Below are 20029 nucleotides of genomic sequence, written 5' to 3' on the forward strand. Positions count from 1 at the left end.
GAAGTTGATTCCTTCATGATTAGAAGTTTCTAGGAAAATAAACATAAAATTGGGATTGTCTTCCTTTGTTGGGGGCATCAAGGGGTCAAATTGTTTGGGATACTAAAACAACGTCCTTTAAGAAGCTCATTAAGGGGATCCTATTCTCTATTTGTCCTTATTGATATTAGAGGTATAAGGGATTGGTGGTTCACTTCAATTTATGGGCCAAATAGTGTCTCTTTGAGAAGTCAATTCCTTAAGGAGCTTGTAGATGTTTTTTGGTTTGTGTAGCCCCTAACTTTTGTGTGTGTGTGTGTGTGTTGTCTCGCAGCTCCAGAGAGATCCTAGAGAACCCTAGGACCTCCATGAGTATAGGAAATTTTGATTTCTTTATCCAAGATTGTGAGCTTACAAATATCCCTATCAATAATGGTAGTTTCACCTTGGGGTTTCTTGAGATAGATGGGTCTGCTCCCGCATTGATAGATTCATGTTTACTAATGAGTGGGAGGACGACTTTCCTCATCTCATTCAACAAATCCTCCCTACACCCACGTCCGACCACAACCCTCAAGACAAACCTTGTGAAAAGAGGGCCCACTCTCTTTTATTTCGAGAACATGTGATTAACTCATCCTTCTTTTAGGAAGAGGGTCAAAGGTTGGTGGAGCAAGGGCCAATTGGAGGGCTAGGATAGCTTTAAATTCATGTATCTGGAATTCCTGAAGTCTAAGTTGAAAGATTGGAATAAAGAGACATTTGGAAATGACACAAATGCCAAAAATACTATCCTCTCTAAAGTTGTTGGACCAAATAGGCTAAAAGAGTGCAATCTTTTCAAGGAGGATACGAGCATGAGGGCCAATCTTAGTTACGATTAAGAAATCATATAATGGAGAGAGGATTTGTGTCAGCGTCAAAAGCAGAGGACTAAATGGAAAAAGGTGGGGTACTATAATTCTTGTTATTTCCATAGGATGACAAATGGGAGAAGAAGGAAAGGTTACATCAAGGAGTTGGTGTGGGATTCTGGCCTTATATTGGAGTCAAGATTATGAACTTCTATTAAAATCAATTTTCTAAGGAAATCCCAGAAGGCCTAGATTGGAGTCCCATCCAAGAGAGTTCAGCTTAGTGGCTAGAAAGGCCCTTTGAGGTTAAAGAAATTAGAAAATCTGTTCTTGACATGTGGGAAGATAAGGCTGCTGGCCCAAATAGCTTCTTGAGGGCATTCTTTCAAGACATGAGCAGTATTGGAAGTTGATACCTCGGATTTTTCTTATGAATTCCATTATAAGGGTGTGGTCAATACTCATTAGTGCAATTCCACTTTTGTCACTCTCATTCCCAAAAAGGTGAGGGCTAGAATAATCAAGGGCTTTAGATCAATAAGCCTAGTTACTAGCCTACACAAAAAATCCTTTCTAAAGCTCTTGCAAATAGACTTAATTTGTCTTGGGGAACACTATTACCATGGCACAATTTGCATTCATCTATGATAGACAAATCCTTGATGCAATACTAGTAGCTAACAAGGTGCAAGGTGGTTGAGAATGTCAGGAAGCGGGGTAGGAAGGGGCTCCTCTTTAAAGTGGATTTTAAGAAATCCTACGACAAAGTCAATTAGGGTTGTTTAGATAAGGTGTTGGGTAAAAAGGGCTTTCGAGATTGATGGAAAAAGTAGATCAAAGGGTGCTTTAGATCAACTCATTTGTTTGTCATCATAAATGATCAACCAAGAAAACTGCTTAGGGCCTCCACGGGTCTTAGTCAAGGGAATCCACTCTCCTCGTTCTTGTTCACCTTGGTTGTTGACACCCTTAGCAGGATGCTTCTCCATGCTTAGGGTAGAGGGGTTATCAATAGTTTGCATGTGGGGAGGGAGGAAGTGGTGATTGCTCACCTCCAATTTGTTAACAACATCTTGTTTCTTCTTGAGGATAATTTTGCAAAAATATAGAAAGTAATTTTGTTGCAAAAAATTTTTTAGCAAATCTTGTAAAGATTAATATATCCAAGAGTGGGATAGCAAGCATCAATATGGGGGAGAGAGTTCTTTAGAATTCCACTTTGTTAGCAGCTTGCTACTCCCTTGTGTGGCCCCTATCCTATCTTAGTCACCCTTTAGGAGGGAACCCAAACTCTAAAGACTTTTGGGATCCTGTCGTAGAATAGTGGGCTAGGAGATTGGAAGGTTGGAAGAGGGCTTATTTCTCTCTTAATTCCTATTTATTATCTCTCCCTGTTTATGATTCCCACAAAAGTAGCCAAATCGTTAGAGCAGTTGATGCATGATTTCCTTCTAAGGAGACCATCTAGTTAGCTAGGATGTGATCAACAAACTTGAGCCTGAGGGTGGTCTAGGTATCAAGAATGTGGTATGCAAAAGCACCTCCCACATAGGCAAAGGGCTTTAGAGGTTCCCTTTAGAAGTTGACTTCCTATAGCATAAGGTGATTAAGAGCAAGTATGGGATCAAATGAAACGGGTGGGAGACAAGAGGCAATGGCATTACCTTTAATCACTGAAAATTCATATCCCAAATAGATTGTTTTGTTCTTTCCTCCTATCCAGTTCAAAGCGAAAAAAAAAAAAAAAACCTTGTAGAAGGGCATGTAGGTGAGGAGTCTTCGTTGGAGTTGAAATTTCCTCGATTATTCAAGCTTTCACTATTATATATCGCTCCCATCAATGCCTCCATTTCTTCTGGTCTTTCTTCTTGGAATTTTTCCATTTCTTTGCGAATCTCAATGAAAGAGAGGTCAAAAAGCTCACTATCCTCCTTTCTTTACTAGAGAATCATGTTCCTACCATTCATAAGGACGGGAGAGTGTGGAAGGGAGATTCCTTGGGTACATTCACTTTTGAATCTTTTCTCTCTCCCCTTTTAAAACCTCCCTCCCCCAACCTTTTCCCTTGGAACCACATTCTTTGGGGGTCTAATGTGTCATGCAAGCATGAAACAATATAAGCATTCCAAGGTAGCATTGGAATGCCCTTTTTTCTCTAGCAAGAATGGCCCCAAGAAAGGTGGGAATTTTTTCATTGGTCAACTTCAAACGTTTTGGAAAATATAGAAACCGAAGTGCTTCTTTGGTTTGGGGCAATATTCACCATCCTTTGGACCTTGTGGATTGAGAGGAATGCTAAGATTGTTAAAGGTCGGTCAACCCGCTCAAGGTTACTTCAAGATAGAGCAACTTTCCTCGCATCTCTTTGGGTGTACTCTCTTGGATTTTCTCAGGGGTTATTGCTGTCCAACCTCACAAGAGATTGGAGGGCAGCACTCTTGCAATTATGTAACTTGTGCCCTAGTTTTAAAAAAACTATCCTCTATTTGGAATAATTATAATAATAATAATAATAATAATAATAATCTTTCATAAGTTGGCTAAAGGAAAAGAGGAGGAAGAATTTGATCGGGGAATTGGATTTCAAATTTTCAATAGAGGTGAGGTGATATCAGATCCCTATTTGATTGCTTCTGAGATTACTCATTTTTATTCTGACTTTTATGCTGAGAAGGATGTTAGTAGACCGATGATCCAGGGTTCAAAGTGGAATCCTATTTCTAGATCAGTTGTCTTGGTTGGTAAAACTGTTTGAGGAGGAAGAAGTAAGGAGCAATGTGTTTGGGAAGGAGAGAGATAAGGCTCCCAAACCAACAGTTTTGATATGGTTTTTTTCTAAGATTGTTGGGAATTGATTAAAGTGAATCTGGTCAAAGCATTTACTGAATTTTATTGGAATAGGATTCTGAGTACCTTTAAAATTAAATGGAAAGTTTTATAGGACAATTATAAGACTAGTTATGCTATATAGATCAGAATGTTGGGCAACTAAGAAATGACATATCCAAATCTTGAATTAAGGTGGATGAGCGGTATAATGTTAAACGATAAATTAAGGAATGAACATCTTCGCAGTAAGTTAGGCATAGCACCTAAGATAAGATAAGCGAGGGGCAGCTCAAATCATTTAGGCTTGTGCAACACCAATGAGGAGGAGTGAGCTAGTTAGTGTAAGTGGCATTAGGAGTAGGAGCATATCTAAAAAAACTTGGAATGAGATCATGAATAATGATTCAAATATCCGTTAAGTTATTGGAGGAAATTGTCCACAATCGTGTAAATTGGCAAAAAATTATTCATGTAGCCAACCCCAACTAGTGGGACTTAAGGCGTGGTTTTTTTTGTTGTTGTTGTTTGGTATTCTAAGTAAAAGCACTAACTTCACTTATTACTTTGTTGCCTAAGAAGAGTAGGTCTACTAAGAATACAAATTACAAACCTATTAGTCTAGCATCCAGTGTGAATCCGGTGTGAATAAGATTATCAATGAAGTACTAGTGAATAGACTGACAAGACTATTTCTAAGGCTCAAACTGTGTTTGTGGGGGAGTCCGCAAATTGTGGATGCCATTTTGATTGCCAACAAGGTAGTGGAGGTCCACTCAAAGGAGAAAGGAAAAGGGGATCATTTTTAAATTGGATTTTAAAAGAAAGCTTATGATAGAGTTAGAATTTCTTAGACAAGATTTTTTTGAGGAAGGGGATTGGGGAGGGATGGCAACTCATTTAAGGGATTGCTTATCTCATGTTTGGTTTTTTGCATAGACAATGGTGAATCTAAATCTTGGTTTAGTGCTTCAAGGGGCGTTAGACAAGGTGACCCACTCTCCCCTTTTGTCTGTTTTAATGGCTAATGTATTAAATAAAATGATTTGACAGGGCAATCAACTGGAGTTCTTAGGAGATTACGAGATAATGGGATTGATGAGAATTAGGCTAGAAGATACAGGTCCATTGGGCCTAAATCAGAGAACACAAACCCAACCAAAGGAGAACCACTTGCAGAGGTCTTGAAATATGAGGCCCAATTGAAATTTCAAACAGTCCAAGGATTTATTGGGCTGGGGCAAATTCAGGCTTATATTCAATTCAGTGGGCAAGAGCCCTCTTCTTCGGAGAGTGCTTCTTTTGGGCTCACGAGAAAAAACAAGAGAGGAGAACGACAATGCAGCTAGAGGAGATACACACTAACGAAGACGAAGTAGGGAAACAGAGAGATTGTGAGAAGATCAAAGCTGCAACAGATGAGGAGTTCAGAGAGTTCAAAAAAGCATTGGAAGCATCCGAACTCAGAAGGACCAGCAGCTCCATTTCAAGTCTTGCAGACTGTCAAAAGTCTATGAACAAACAAAGAAGAAAATGGGTAAGAAAGGCCTCTATGACAAGAAGAAAAAAAAAGGGGTTGTGGAATCACGGAGTTAAAACAAAGCTATTTTCAATTTTGTAAAAGATACAGAGCCATTGTTCTCCTCATTCGTATTTGAGGTTGAAGAGTCACTAATTGAAAAATTGAGGAGGGAAGAAGAAAGCAGGGACAAGGCAGAATCGAGAATCGATTTGGTCTAGGTATGAGAAATCAAAGTACAGATGCTGTCAGGATTTCAAAGGGACCCAGTCTTTACACAGCAATCACAGAATTCTCTCTCCCTTCAACAAATCCAAACCCTCAAACTCTTTTCCTAATACCACCGCAATGACAAGTGACTTGGGAAACAACATTCTTGAAGTAAATTTGGGGAACAGTGCAATTTCTGAAGGTGATTCTACTTTTGCGTCTTCTCATATTTAGCTCTGAATTATTGAAGTGCTACAAGGAATTAGAGTTTGAGGAAAACCAAAATACCTTCTGACCTTCTAGGTGATGAGAGAGAAAAACTGGATGGGGGAACTTCTTGAAGATTTGGGTCTTAGCTTAATAGCTCCATCTGGGGATTTTCTTAGGCTTAAGAAAGAGGGAATAGGGAAGAAGAAAAAAGCTAATAAATTGGGCAAAGAACCAGAGAACTGGTTAGATTACCTTAATTAATTATGAGAAAGGAGGTAGGTTTTAGGGGGTTGATAGAATTACTACATAGAGCTTTGGTCCTAGAATGTTTGAGGTTTAGGAGGTTAGATAAGGGTTGTTAAGATATGGTGAACAAAATTACCCCAGATATTTTGCTTTTGCAAGAGTTTAAATTAGGTGGGATTGACACTTATTTCTTTAAGAGTATCTGGAATTATAGAATCGAGGAGTGGGTATCTCTCTCATCAGGAGCTTAAAGAGGTCAAACCGTGGCATGGGATACTAGTTCTTTCCTGCCTGTCCTATTTAAGATTAAGGGTGTTGGGCAATGGTACCTTTGTTTATGGCCCTACACAACATTCCTATGGAGTGGTTTTTTTGGAAGAGCCAGCTAGCCTGCTTGGGCTTTGCAATCCCTGTTGGTTGGTAGAGGGAAATTTCAATGTTATTAGGACCTCTAAGGAAAAGTTTAGGGGATCAAGGGTGGCTAGTAGCATGAGAAATTTTGATTCGTCCAGTTGGGATTGCAGCCTTAGGAAAACGAATCCTTTGAATACTAATTATTTTACAGGACGGCATCCAGGGATAGACAAGCCTTGACTCGCATCGATAGATTTCTTTTTACTAAACATTGCACAAGAGGTGTAGGTTAGGCCTACTTCTAATCACTGCCCAATTCTTTTGGATCCAAACCCCATGCAGTGGGGTCTGATCTCTTTTAGATTTGAGAATATGTGGCTTTCGCACCCTTCCTTTTGTGAGATCATTATATTATGGTGGAAGGAGTGCTGTGTTCAAGGGTGGACAGGGTTTTAAGTTGATGAGAAAATTGAAAATTGTCAAAAATAAGCTAAAGGTTTGGAGTAAAGAAGTTTTTTGGGATATTAAATAGAAGAAAAATAACAACTTGAAGGATATGGTTAGACTAGAGGAGTGCGAGAAGATATAGAGTTAGAAGGCTTTGCCCTAGCAATAATGAACTTGGGGTGCTTTTGATGAGGGAAGAGAGGAGTTGGCATCAAAAATCGAGAGTTAGTTGAGTTAGAGAGGGGTATTGTAATTCTAGTCTTTTTCATAGAGAGGCTAAAAAGAGGAGGCAAGTCTGATTAAAGAGTTGGAGTTAATTTCAGTGAGGGTGAAGAGATCACAAAGAAATGGGGGATGAGACCACTAACTTTTATAAAGTGTTGCATGCAGATAAGTGTAAGAATAGGTTAACAGGCAGAGACGCTAGATTGGAGACCAATTGGGGAAGAGGTGGCTAAGCAGTTGGTGAGGTAAGGGCAACGTGATATGGATAGAAACAAAGGACCAGCCTTCCACAGTTTCACAATTGCTAACTTTCAAGATAGTTGAGGAGCGCTGAAAGAGGATATTAAATTTTTAGGAATTCCACAGGAGTGGAGTGGTGAGCAAGAGCATCAACTCTACTTTCATTACTCTTATACTGAAAAAGAAAACGTCCAAGAGGGTGAAGGATTTCAGTCCTATTAGTCTGGGAGTGTCCATAAGGTGTTAACTGAGGTTCTTCCGAAGAAGTATTAAACAGGTGCTGGGGGAATACAATGTGATGCAGGGGCGGCATCAAGGATCTGCAGCCATAGGAGAATGTATGAGAGGAGAAGGGAAGGAGGAAGGAAGAGAGGACAGAGGAGATACAAGGGGGAAACTCACGTTCACTTCAATTCAAATTCAAAAACAACTGCCTACAACAATACTTTCACACACTATTTATAGGAAAACCTCTTCACATAAAATTACACATAAACCCCTAAAACTAGTTACATCATAAACATACCCCTAGATACACAAATATTACAAACAAGTCCCCAAATATACTAATTAAACTAAACACATAATTAACTACTAACTAAACCCAACAATACTCGATTTAACGTTACGGTGTCTTTGGCCCAATCTGCTTTTGTTAAAGATAGAGATATTAGAAGCAGTTTTGGTAGCAATTGAGGTAGTTGATGCAAGGAGAAGAGGTAAGAAGGATGCAGTCTTTAAATTGGATTTTGAAAAAGCCTATGACATTGTTAATTGGGGATTCTTGGAGAAAGTGCTACAGAAAAGGGATTTGGTAGTCATAGGTACAAGTGGATAATAGGGTGCCTCAATTCAACCAATTTGTCTATGATTGCTAATGCTCAGCCCAGGGACTGGTTCAATGTTTTGCAGAGGTTAAGGCAAGGGGGTCCATTATCCCCTTTTCTGCTTACCTTCTTCGTGGATGTTTTGAGTAGTATGATTTCTTGAGCTCAAGATCAAGGGGAACATTAGTGGTCTTTCTATCGGAAGGGAGGAGGTGAAGGTCTCATCTTCATCTTCAGTTTGTGGATGACATCATCTTTTTCCTTGAAAATAATGCTGTGAGATTATGCAAGGTTCTAATTTTGCTACAAATCTCAGAGAATTTTGCCGTTGAAGATTAATATGCCCAAAAATCGTTTAGATGGTATCAATTTGTGCTTAAGTAGTAAGGAATTAGAGGTTTTTAGAACTTTAGAACATTGTGAGTCCCAAGCCTGGCCTTTGTTATACCTTGGCCTCCCTTTAGGGGTAATCCTTTTGTTGAATGTTTGCTTGGATCCAGTGATCCAAAGAGTGGGGAAAAGATAAGAGGGGTGGAAGAAGGTTTGTCTCTAGCTACGAGATAAACTCACTCTTATTAGTGCTTCCCTTGTGAAGACCACTCTCCCACTCCCCCAAAAAAAAATATTTTTTATCCCTTTTCAAAATACCCTCTAGTGTGGGGGGGGAGGAAGTTGGAGAAGATTACAAGAGATTTCTTGTGGTCAAGTACTGGGAGAATAAAAAGGACCACCTAGATAAGTAGTTAGATGGAAAGTTGTTAAGAGGCCTAAGTCAGGGGATATGAGACTTGGTAAAATTGTTTCTAAGAAAATCTCCTTGATTGGGAAAAGGTTACACAGGTTTCCATTAGAATCTAATTCTTATGACATAAGGTTATGAGTAAACATGGAATGCAGAGGAATGGGTGGGATTCTAGACGGAGCAGCAATGCTACTCATGCAAGCCACTGAGGTAGGTTACCTTTTCTTTCCTCTCACATGTCTCAAAGTGGGAATTGGGGATAAAATTCGTTTCTAGGAGGATCTCTTCATTGGAGTTGTTGGCGTCGTACTTATTTAGGCTTTCTTTTGTTCATAATGCACCAATTTCAGATTTTTATTTCTTTCTTTTTTTTTTGGGGGGGGGGGGGGGTGTCTTTTTCTTGGAATTCCCACTTGGAGTTCCAATAAAAGAGAGGTTGATAAGTTAACTTACTAGGTGTGCTAGATTCTTTCTAGCAAACTTCGTGGGGGATACAAGGCTTTGGACTGGGTATGCTTTGGGGTCTTTTTCTTCAAAGAATTTCTTTTCTAACTTATAAGTCCAACCCCCTTCCTATTAAACAAAGTTGTTTGGAAAGCAAAGTTTCCATTTAAAGTCCAGACTTTCATTTGGACTATTCTCAACAAGATCAATACAAGTGATGTGTTCCAAATTAGGAGGCCTTACAAAGCCCTTAGTCTACATATTTGCATATTGTGTCGCAAGTCAAATGAGATTTCCAGCAATATCTCCCTTTATTGCAAGGTAGCAAGGTATATGTGGAACAACTTCTTGTTGTATTTTGGTAAGGAATGGACGACTTTGGAAACCATTCACATTTTTTTTATGGTAAAATTTCAGGGTTTTGAGAAGAATGAAAGAGGAGGGATATCTTGGAAACATGCAACTCATGCAATTCTTTGGTTGCTTTTGGGAGAAAGCTGCACATTTTTTTGGCTTTTAGGGGTTTTGTCTAATATTCTAAGGGATTGGAAGGTAGCTTTGATGTAATTTTTATTTATTTTTTGCTTTCTTTCTAGGAGGTTTCTCATCCTTCTTCCACTGTAATTATTTCAATCATTAATAGATTTATTTTGTTATCAAAAAAATTATTTAAGTTCATCACCTTAAGCAATCTTAGCATTTGTACTAAGTTCTCCTGTTTGTAGGTGGACCTTCACAAACTATTATAGGCACATACATGCATGCGCTATGTAAGCTTCCATTGCATGCATGCAATTGCTTGCTTATTTTGTGCATACTTCACATATACTACAGTTCTTTTCTCCTCGTATGAACCCCGATTATTTCATGCCATGTTGACTTTATATCCTTGACCTTATATTTTTGGATAACTCTCTTTGTATTAATTTTTAGTAATTAATTTGAGAAAATTTTAAATTATAAGCCATTGTTGGATTTATCAATCAATGATTAGCTCCCTCCTTTTTAGTAATTAAAATTAGTATTTGAGATATTTTTTAGTTATTAACCACTGTTGGATTTTCAATGTCCGGCCGTCCCTCCCCCGCTCCCTCACTATGTGTGATTGCTTAATTAGTTTCAACATCTCATATAGTCATATTTGAATTTTTAGATTGCAAATGAAATACAAAAGCACTTAACTCACCCGCCCCCTTGGATTCCATTTAGGCCAACATTCTTGTTCTAACAATGAGCACTAGCAACACTAACCTGATCAAATAATTCTCCCCTATTGTTCCATCCAATAGTCTTTGTTGCGCACCTCCAAACCATCTTAAACAATTTTCTCTTATCTTGTCTTCAGTTGGTGTCACCTCCTAAACCCTCCCACACTCCATCTTTGCTTGCATTGCCAATTGCCGATCATCTAATGTGACACCCTCATTTTAGTTGTACTCTTTGAAATGTCTTTTATTTTCCTTTCTAATTAGCCAATATTCTAATACATATAACATAGCCAGTGTTACTATTGGAATACATCGGTTTACTTTCAATTTAGTCAATAGTAGGCATTCAACAATTGCTCGACGCTTTTACAAGCACTTCTCTATTTTAGCCATTCCACCTATATCCTATGTGTACATTCCTAGTTGCTCGACTCTGGTGAGTACTTGATACTTCTTTGACTTTTGGCATTTTTATAACAAAAAAGGATCTATCATTGAAAAGAATAATTACGAAGAATGGAGGATAAGAAATCCTCTAGGAAAAACTGAAAACAAACAAAGACGCACAATTTCATTTTTTTTTTTAACAACAAAAGAAAGTATATTAGGTAGAGAGAATAGAAGGTGCTAAGTGGGAACAAAGAATCCACCAAACAAAAAAGATGAAAAAAGGAAAATAAAAGACACTAAATCCAAAAATATTAAACGAAATTAACCAAGAAACCCCCTTTTCAAACTCTTACCATCATAATTTATTGTACTTTCAAATTTGCTAGTTCTCTTTGACGCTTCACCTTTTGACTTTTGCCATCATCCAAACACACTACATTTCCTCCAATACCGCTCGACTTTAAATCCATTTTATCCAAAAGAATTTGAGCTTCTATCTCCTCCGAACTTTCCTTGATTGATTTGGCAACCCATCATTATCAAAAATCGAAACACCCTCCAGGCTCTCCAATGGGGGTGGGTGAACATAAGATAAATCCCCTACCTCATCATGGGAGTTAAAAACACACCCATATTGTTCCCGAATATCATCCAACAACAACCCCACAACACAGTCAAAATCTGAATCTGAATAATTCCCCCAATTCTTCACCTCCTTACCATTTCTAATCTCATTAGAACCTCCAACATTCTTCTCAACTTAAGGAACTTCACAATACTGAACTCGCCCTTAGAGTCCCTCCTTAGTACCTTTGTAGTTGACTCACCAGAATTTTCCCTCTGCCTTCGAATATCTTCTTCATCAGCATCCCAACAAACTGCCTTTCAACGAGCATAAACCTTCTTATCTTCAAATTTATCAGTATAAGAATGACAATCAACATACTTCTCCCCCAACCCTGCTTCTTTTTTACTCTTTCCTGTATCACCTTATAAAACATCTACAGGCCTAAATGCAATTTTATTGACATTCTTGAAACGAATCTGGTCTTCTAACATCCTGAACTTCCTCCGACTCTTGGACAATTTGATTCCCATCCTTAGAAACTGAAGGTTGAATAATATTTTTTATTAATAAGGGGCTCAAACACTTTTTTGTTACCAGAAGATATTATTCCCCTTCCTAGTACTTGTCTTATGGGAAGTCGGGGCACTCATTTGGACCTTTCCATTATCTGGACCCAACAATACAGAACTTGGGCCCTTAATTTCTGAACTATGGATCTGTTTATCACCGAGACCCTTTTGTGGGAAGTCCATAATAGGAGAGCCTTACTTAGGATCCAATCTGCAGCTCACATCTTCCTTTCCTGAATAATTACATTAAATCTGCCTTCCAATCTCTTTGGACGTCAGACAGCGATAAACCCTTAAAAAATCCGAAAAGAATGTGCCAAAAAGAGGCATAAAAAATGACTTTCTGCCAGAGTAGAGAAGAAGGGGTCTTCTTATCTCTGAAAGTTCTGGCATTCCTTTCAATCCACATCAACCACAGCACTGAAAAAACTGTGCAGACCCAAAAATTTTCCTCCCTGTTTTATTCTTTCCAAAGCCCCAAAACTTTACTATTAAAAAATCAAATATGGATTCCGGAGCCACCCACTCTTCTCCAAAAAACAAAAACAGATTATTCCATATGTATCTCGTCACCTTACAATGAAGAATAGACACCTAGAACTCTCATTTGAATCTCTGCACAGCATATCTGGACTAAGAGCTTTGTAGGGTCTCTTTATCTATAACACATCCTTCTTTGAAATTTGGCTATTAATATCAACTACTCCATTTCCTTGCCTACTTTGCCAAATTTACAAATATATACTCTTTTCATGCACTCAGCCTGACTTATCCTTTAGGTCCTTTAGATCCTCCATGAAGTTCTAACGTTTGGATTTAACTGTGCTCTCTAGTCTCTTCAATTAGCGTTATATCATCCCAAACAGCATACATCATGGGAATTCATGGTGAAGAATCAGAAAAAATAATCTTTAGAAAAACACACTGTGAATTTGAATTCTCAGTCTGCTTCAATACAATATGAGTTGGCTAAAAATTACTCAGCCACATGAGTGAAGGACCAAAATTACTTTTTGCAAACTGCACTGCTCATGAAACCATAGGGGAGAATATAAACTTCAGAGATTTATTCAACCAGCTTAAATAATCTAGGGAAAAAATAAGAAATACAATGAGTTCTGAATATAGATTTATTTGAACACAATATGATTCTCATCTAGGTATACATGAGAATCCAACTTAAAATCAGATTTACACTTTGGAACATACGGCAAAGAAAGCTAAAGCAACCTTCAGAATATAAAAATAAATAACAAATAAGATCATACCAAATATCATCAATAGTCACCGTAAAGGGGGCTTAGCATGCTAAAGCAATTAAGAAAGAACCTTGTACAGTTTGTTTAAAAGTTGAATTCCAAAACAAGCATTAAGAGTTTCATACCAAAATGGCACTTGACAAGAAAAGTTTCGGGAAAGCAGTAAAAAATTCACATGTCAAAACCATTAAAAATTGTTACCTTAATAAAAAAATAAATGTTCTGCTCATTGAATAATAGCATTTTTTTTATAAAATTTAACAATAACAAGTTTTGGTCCACCTAATTCACTCAAACCCCTTCAAGACAACTTAGGAGAAAAGTGATTTCCTAGCACAAAATTAGCTCTGTGGTGATGTAAAATAATTTAGCAAGAAATGATTGTTGATATAAAATCAACTTCCAAGAACTACCAACTTCCTTCGACGTTTATTTTATGTTTTAAATCATTTTCCAACTCCAAGAATGTAACTTACCATCCACGTCGTTGAATGCACTAATATTTTTACACTGCAAAATTACTTTTTATCAGATGGCATTCCAAAGAGGCACTTGCGAAAGCAACTCCCAATAAAACAGCCCACAGTTATTCGACCTAGTTCTCTGGAGGTAAGGTTTTTTAGTGCTTAGGCAAAAAAAAAAATATGGGAGGTATAAAAGCATGTAAAACAAACACTTAGGTCCAAATATTAGGAGTCATGTCATTACTGAAATAAATACAATGGTTCCTTCATTTAGTATATTAAACAAGATGAAACTGTAGTTAACATGGTGAGCTGTAAGGAAAAGTTAATGAAGTTTGTATTTCATAAATTCTGAAGAAGGTTATTTTTTTATCTACAAAAAAAGGTAATGAAGTGCGTGCTGATTTTTAAACAAAATTCATGTCGTACAGATTTCACAACCCCATAATCCTTTAGTATATGGTGGGTTCTCTGCAGTTACATGCCAATCTCAAGCTGCAAATAATGATGTGATGAACTGAAAAAAGTACATAGATAAGGGGTTCAATTACTCGAATCCTCCAACCATTGCATTCAGTAAGGCCAATAAAATCATGCATGAGGAAAAACTGAATGTAAGGTGCTGAAGGATTTAATAGATTTGGTCAATACTAGATAATTTACAGAGTTAATTTCGGTCTTTTTTTTTAATTTGGAAAAATATTGATCTTATCTTGGTTGGTCACTGGGTGGTTAAAGGAAAACAAAAATGAATATCTTCCTTCCCAGACATAAGTTAAAAGGTGATTGTTATATTTGGTTGACAGTTGCTTAGCATGTAAAGAAGCTTGCGAGAAAGGAAAAAAATTTATATTTAAATTGCTCATGACATTGGTTGAGTTGGATGAAGCTTAAGATTGATGACTAGAACTACTTTGATACATGTATCCTTTAATATTGCATTGCAGAGTGTAAACTTGATTTCTTTGACATAAGATTTGTGCCAATGTGTTTGTGGGATATTTAAAATTCCATTTTCCTGGCCAATTATTTTGTCTTCTAAATTTACAAACTACGATGTAAACCAATACTACAAAAATGTCCATAAATTTTTCTTATATATTCTCTGTTTTCTACAAGCTGTTTTTTAAGAATTTTTAATTAATTACTTAAACAAGATTCACAGCTTGCCTTGCAGCTATAAAAAACATCCTCGGAACAAAAAATCTCTGCAGCTAGATAAAAAAACAAAGATTCTGCAAATAGAAAGGAAACCAACACACACACACACAAACACACAGACACAGGGAAGTCCAACATAAAACAACAAAAGAAAATGTAGGCTTTCATCAAACTATCTTCCTTCTTTCCCCTTCTAGTTTAACCCCAACACTTGCCCCACTTTCCCAGTTTCATTGTAGGATCTTCAAATATGAACAACCAATAACAGTCAATTATGAAGCATTTGAGCAATAGTAAACCATCTTTTATAACATCTGAGATAGTCATCAATATATAACAATGGACAAAAGACATTGAGCTCCCTTGAGATTTGGCAAAAAATCATTGACCTCCACTACGGTTTCAAAAAATTCAATTACCTCCCCTAAGGTTCCAAAACTCCCACAAACTTCCCCTAATATTTGAATTTTGAGACACCTACACCCCTCAAAACTCTTTCTTTTTTGTAAAATGTAGGGGAAAGTTAATGTCTTTTTCACAAACTTCAGGGAAGATATGTGGAATTTTGAAACCTCACGGAAGATAAGTCTTTTAAAACCTTAGGGTAGATCACTGTCTTTTTATCAAATCTTAGAGGAGATTAATGTCCCTATAAGAATAGATAGCAGAGTCCTCACTTGTACCAAATAGATAATCATCGAAATCAATATATAACATTTTATTGTTTTAAGAAAGATGAGCAGAAATTAAACTGCCAGAATCTTGATTTTAACAAAAGAACGACAGCTACTCTCAAAATCCTACAGCAATTTATGTACTGTGACTTTCAACTTTAATTTCAGGAAGACCCATGTTCAAATTGGATGTGGGATTTCTTTCTGGGATTGACCAAAAATGATACTTACAGCATAATATTATAGTACGTAATGGGAAGTGTCATAAGAAACATGAGCCAATGCCAAGTCAGGAGGAAAATGGCGCAAAGTACTCCATGCACTACAAATTCGGGGACTACCACAGCATTAATGTGAGATGATGAATCATAAGGATTTATGTAGTCGTCCTCCAAATCAGATAGGTTCAAAATCTACACCAACAAAGAAAGAAACTGCTCTTAGATACAGCCAACTCGAAAAGCAATAATGCAAATGAATCAAGTACAACTGCAACAATTAAATAAACAGTCTGTTCTGCCAACGCGAGACCCGAAGTTAAAACAAGAAACCAAAAAATAAAATAAAATAAAAAGAGTTAAAATCAACATTAAAACCCTCATATTTTCCCGCGTTTCAACTCGTTTTATCTTAAAATGGAGAGTAAAGTACGTGAAATTAGGTTTAGAGTAGAAATAGAGAACATTACCTGGTAAAAGTTCAAAGCGAGAAGAGCAATGTTGATGAAGAAACAGATTAACCACAGAACGAGGTCCAAATACATGATTAACACTGATTTAGCATTCACGAATTGGAGAACATGAGCTTGGGAGGAAAAGGGTTAGTGCCAGTGATGCGCTTCGTTGCTTGCGTCGACGAGTTTCAGAATATTTCGAACTACGATTCTGGCTCGTCGGGCTTGAAGTTGAAGAAAAAGGTAAAGTCTTGCAGAGTGCAGACTTCTGCTTCTCCACGAGTATCTATGCTACGACGTCAGCGGCATGCGCGCGCCGGCAGCACGGAAGGGATGTCCATGGGTCGGGTTAGCCTTCGATCCGATCTTACCATGTGGGTTGATTCAGAATTATGATTTAATTTATCTAAAGGTCAATTAAAAAAGAAAAAATAAGAAATCGTTCCGTATTACTGTTAAATATTATAAAAATAAAAACTAAAAAAGAATATCATAAATCATAAATATAAACTAAAATCGAAAAATCAATAATTTGTTTGGTTAACATTTATAAACTAATAGAAATTAAAATTTTAATTAAAAAATGTTCATTTTCATCGTTAAATCAAAATATTATTAAAATAAAAAAATTACAAATAATACTTATAAAAAATACTATAATAAAAATCATTTTTATTATAATTATTTTACTAAATTGTTCTACTTTTACTTTACAATAACAAATTTTATTAGAGATAACTACTGAAAAATAGTAAAAGTATATTGTAATTTGCTTTATTATTTTTTAAAAATTTATGTATATTTTTATTTTAATTATATATTTTTTAATTTTAATTTAAAATATATAAATTAATAATTTAATCTAAAAAAATTATTTCTAAATATTAAACTTTCTAACAACAAATTGTCAAAACAACTAAAAATCATAAAACAGATTGCCATAAATTATTATTGCTTAAGCCTTTGTGCTCCAGTTTGGTATACCTTTAAATAAGCTTTGTTGGTCTCGATGCGACATATTATGTTGATTCTTATGTTTCTAAGATTGATGTGGAGGCAAATATTGCCAGCTTAAAATTCCAACCATTGGAATTGACTTACAACTTCAATTGGGTGCAATGAACTTAATGGGGACACATAACTATCATAATGTTGCTATGGTTACACTCTCTGTTATTGGACTAGATATTGGAATTGTTGTTAAAGCTATCAGTTCTACAATTAGAAATTTGAATAATCCTTTTCATCGGTTGCAAATTGGTAAGTTGACATTGATAGACTATTGAACTGCATTCTATAGACACAAGTTTTTAAGTTGACATTGATAGACTATTGAACTGCATTCTACAGACACAAGTTTTTATCAAGCCTTACCACCACCCGATATGTGCAACCCAACTTTGAGAGATAAATACATGATAACACCCTTTACAATGAATAAAATAAATTTTTAACAACCAAATAAACGGGGCAATGAGACTAAAACCGAAGTCTCCTGATAACTTGCTCTGGTACCATGTTAGATTACTATTTTACCTAAAAGTTGTGACTGTTAGATTGTGGGCCTACAATCTATATTAAGTCTTAACAAAATTATTTATATTTCGAAAGCTTTATCTTGCCCAATTTGAAACGCATGCTTAGTGGAACACCCGTGAGAAGGAGTGAGTTAGATATTATTTTTGGCATGAAAGGGTATTGGGATAGACCTAAAATAATTTGGAATGAGACGGTGAGAAGGATTTAGGGGAGAAAAAGTGAAGCCAATCCCTTTCAGTGAGACTTAGCTGTTGTATCTCGCCCAATTTGTGTTGGCTTCTCGTACTTTGTTAAGCTATTCACTTCTGTCTACATGTTTACCATCTCTTAGGTCTTCCGTTATGAATGACATGATCTCTAGTAGCGGTAGAGACTGAAATCTAATCTTTGGGCTTTCCAACAGGCACAGAATATCACCAGCACAAAGCAGCCGACCAGCATCTGGCAGCTTCAGTGGCGCGGTCCCTGTTGAGTGTCTGTAATCCACTATACCTGAATTTCTCATGATGTGGGAGTGGATGGCAAGTGATGGAGTGCACTTTAGACACATTTCCTCTTGAGGGCTCATGATTTTCCAGTGCCCTCTTTTTGAACTAAGGGCTTTGCCTGGTGCAAGGCTTTGCATGAGCCTGCACAGATTGCAATGGGCCAAAATGATCTTATAGGACCTGTGGCTAATTTCCATTTTATTACTGTAGTATGTGCTTTTCCTCAGACTCAAACAAGATTTTGTGTTCCAATTGTGATGCCTTTAGTTGCTTTGGGGTGGAAGTTTGGGGCCTAGAAGGAGCTCTAAATATGAGGTGATGACGTCATAAAATTTCCTTCTCTGAAACATGAAACCTTGTGTGTCCTATTTTTCTAGGCCTTGTTTGAGTCATTGCCTAATTAGCAAAATGGGTCACAAGCAAGAGTTTTTCCATGTGTGGAGGGTCCTTGCATCACCTAACAAAGCAATGAGGCTCTGTTTCCTCCACAGAAAAGCTAGGAGGTTGTTTGCTATTACTTCTGTCTTTGTTTCTTTTTTCTGCTGTTGTTGCAGCATGGTGAAAAAATAGGTTATGGGCCATGGCAACCTGTTTGGTATGTTGTTGGTTTTGGGTTAGGTTTTTGCAGCAAATTGGAAATAAGAATTTATGGGGTTTGGTGTTGTGACAACTTGTAATTAGGGTTGATTTTGGTGCATTAAAAATCGTTCCTTCGATATAAAATTTTAATGAAATTAAAATAAAATGGCTATTTGAATTTATTAATTTTAAATACAATTAAATTAAAATTTCCATTGAATGAAAAATACTAGAAGTCATTCAAAAAAATCATTTCTACAAATTTTCAACCGCCATGTAAATTTGAATAGATTTGGAGCAATAAAAAGAAAATTTAGAAACATAACAATTAAAAATAATAATTATAAGCAATTTTTCTATCTTTGTAATATTTTCCAGTTACAATATAACATTTTTATTATTATAATCATATTTTTTTTAAATCGAGCATGAGTTCAAATAAGTTTTTAATTTCTTTTAGATAGGAAATGTCGACCAAACAAGTTGCTAGTTTTAAATTTAAGCTTTTGCTTCTAGTTTTCAATTTTTATTGGTTTTTATTTCCATAATTTTTTATGGTGATACTAAATGTCATTGATTTGGTGGGAAATTCATGGTTGTCATCCCCTTTGGAAAGAGCCGGAAGCCACCCACATAGCGGTCCTTAAGACGGAAGAATACCCTGAAAACAAAATGATACTTGGAGCTCACATAATAATCAATAAAACATGCCATGCGTCAAATCAAACCATGGTTGTCATCCCCTTGCTAGCCATCATCTCAATTTCTTAATGTGGACATCATGAACAGAGGTCAATCCTACACTGAGATTTCTTTGCTGCAAAATTAAATGGGGCATAATGTGCATGGCTGTTGATGAGATTTAGGTTTTCTTTTGGCTGTTTGTTTATGGATTTGTGTTTGTTCTGCAGTATCCTAGTGCTTGTGGCTACTTTATATGGTACGATCATTTCCTTGAAGAAAATGCTAGGAGGATTATCGATGGTCTCTCGAAAAAGGTTTCCAGGTTGGAGAAGAAAGTGGACGCAGGCATTCTGATACAGTGTTCTGGGTTTTGTTGCTGATATTGGCTAATTGGAGAAGAAAGTGGATGCAGGCATTCTGATGCAGACTCTTCTGGGCTTTGTTGCAGATATTGGCCTCTATGGTCATGGGTTATCTGATTTGGGTTTTAAGGAGTGGTGCTGTTTGGTTCAGCATTGGAAAATTATATATACTCGAAGTGTTACCACCGGAGAAATCCATTGATAGGTTTGATACACATGAGTGAGCACTAACTTGATCCAAAAGTTTAAACCTATTGAATTTTAGGTCTAACTTGTACCCATCATCCA

At 36.7% G+C, this 20029-nt stretch overlaps 1 protein-coding gene across 2 annotated transcripts in view; it reads right to left on the reverse strand.

Moving 5' to 3' along the window:
* LOC131167662 (protein cornichon homolog 1) overlaps window positions 1-16492 on the reverse strand; it is a 46674-nt gene extending 30182 nt beyond the window's left edge. For both annotated transcript variants that reach the window (XM_058126477.1, XM_058126476.1), the window contains exons 1-2: window positions 16105-16492; window positions 15648-15829 (exon numbers count right to left, since the gene is read on the reverse strand). In XM_058126477.1, coding sequence (XP_057982460.1) covers window positions 15648-15829; window positions 16105-16179 — 257 coding nt within the window. In that variant the 5' untranslated portion in view covers window positions 16180-16492. The remainder of the gene's footprint in view (window positions 1-15647; window positions 15830-16104) is intronic.
* Window positions 16493-20029: the final 3537 nt, after the last annotated feature.

The sequence above is a fragment of the Malania oleifera genome, chromosome 11 (genome assembly GCF_029873635.1).
Source record: "Malania oleifera isolate guangnan ecotype guangnan chromosome 11, ASM2987363v1, whole genome shotgun sequence".
In the NCBI taxonomy this organism is placed as follows: domain Eukaryota; kingdom Viridiplantae; phylum Streptophyta; class Magnoliopsida; order Santalales; family Ximeniaceae; genus Malania; species Malania oleifera.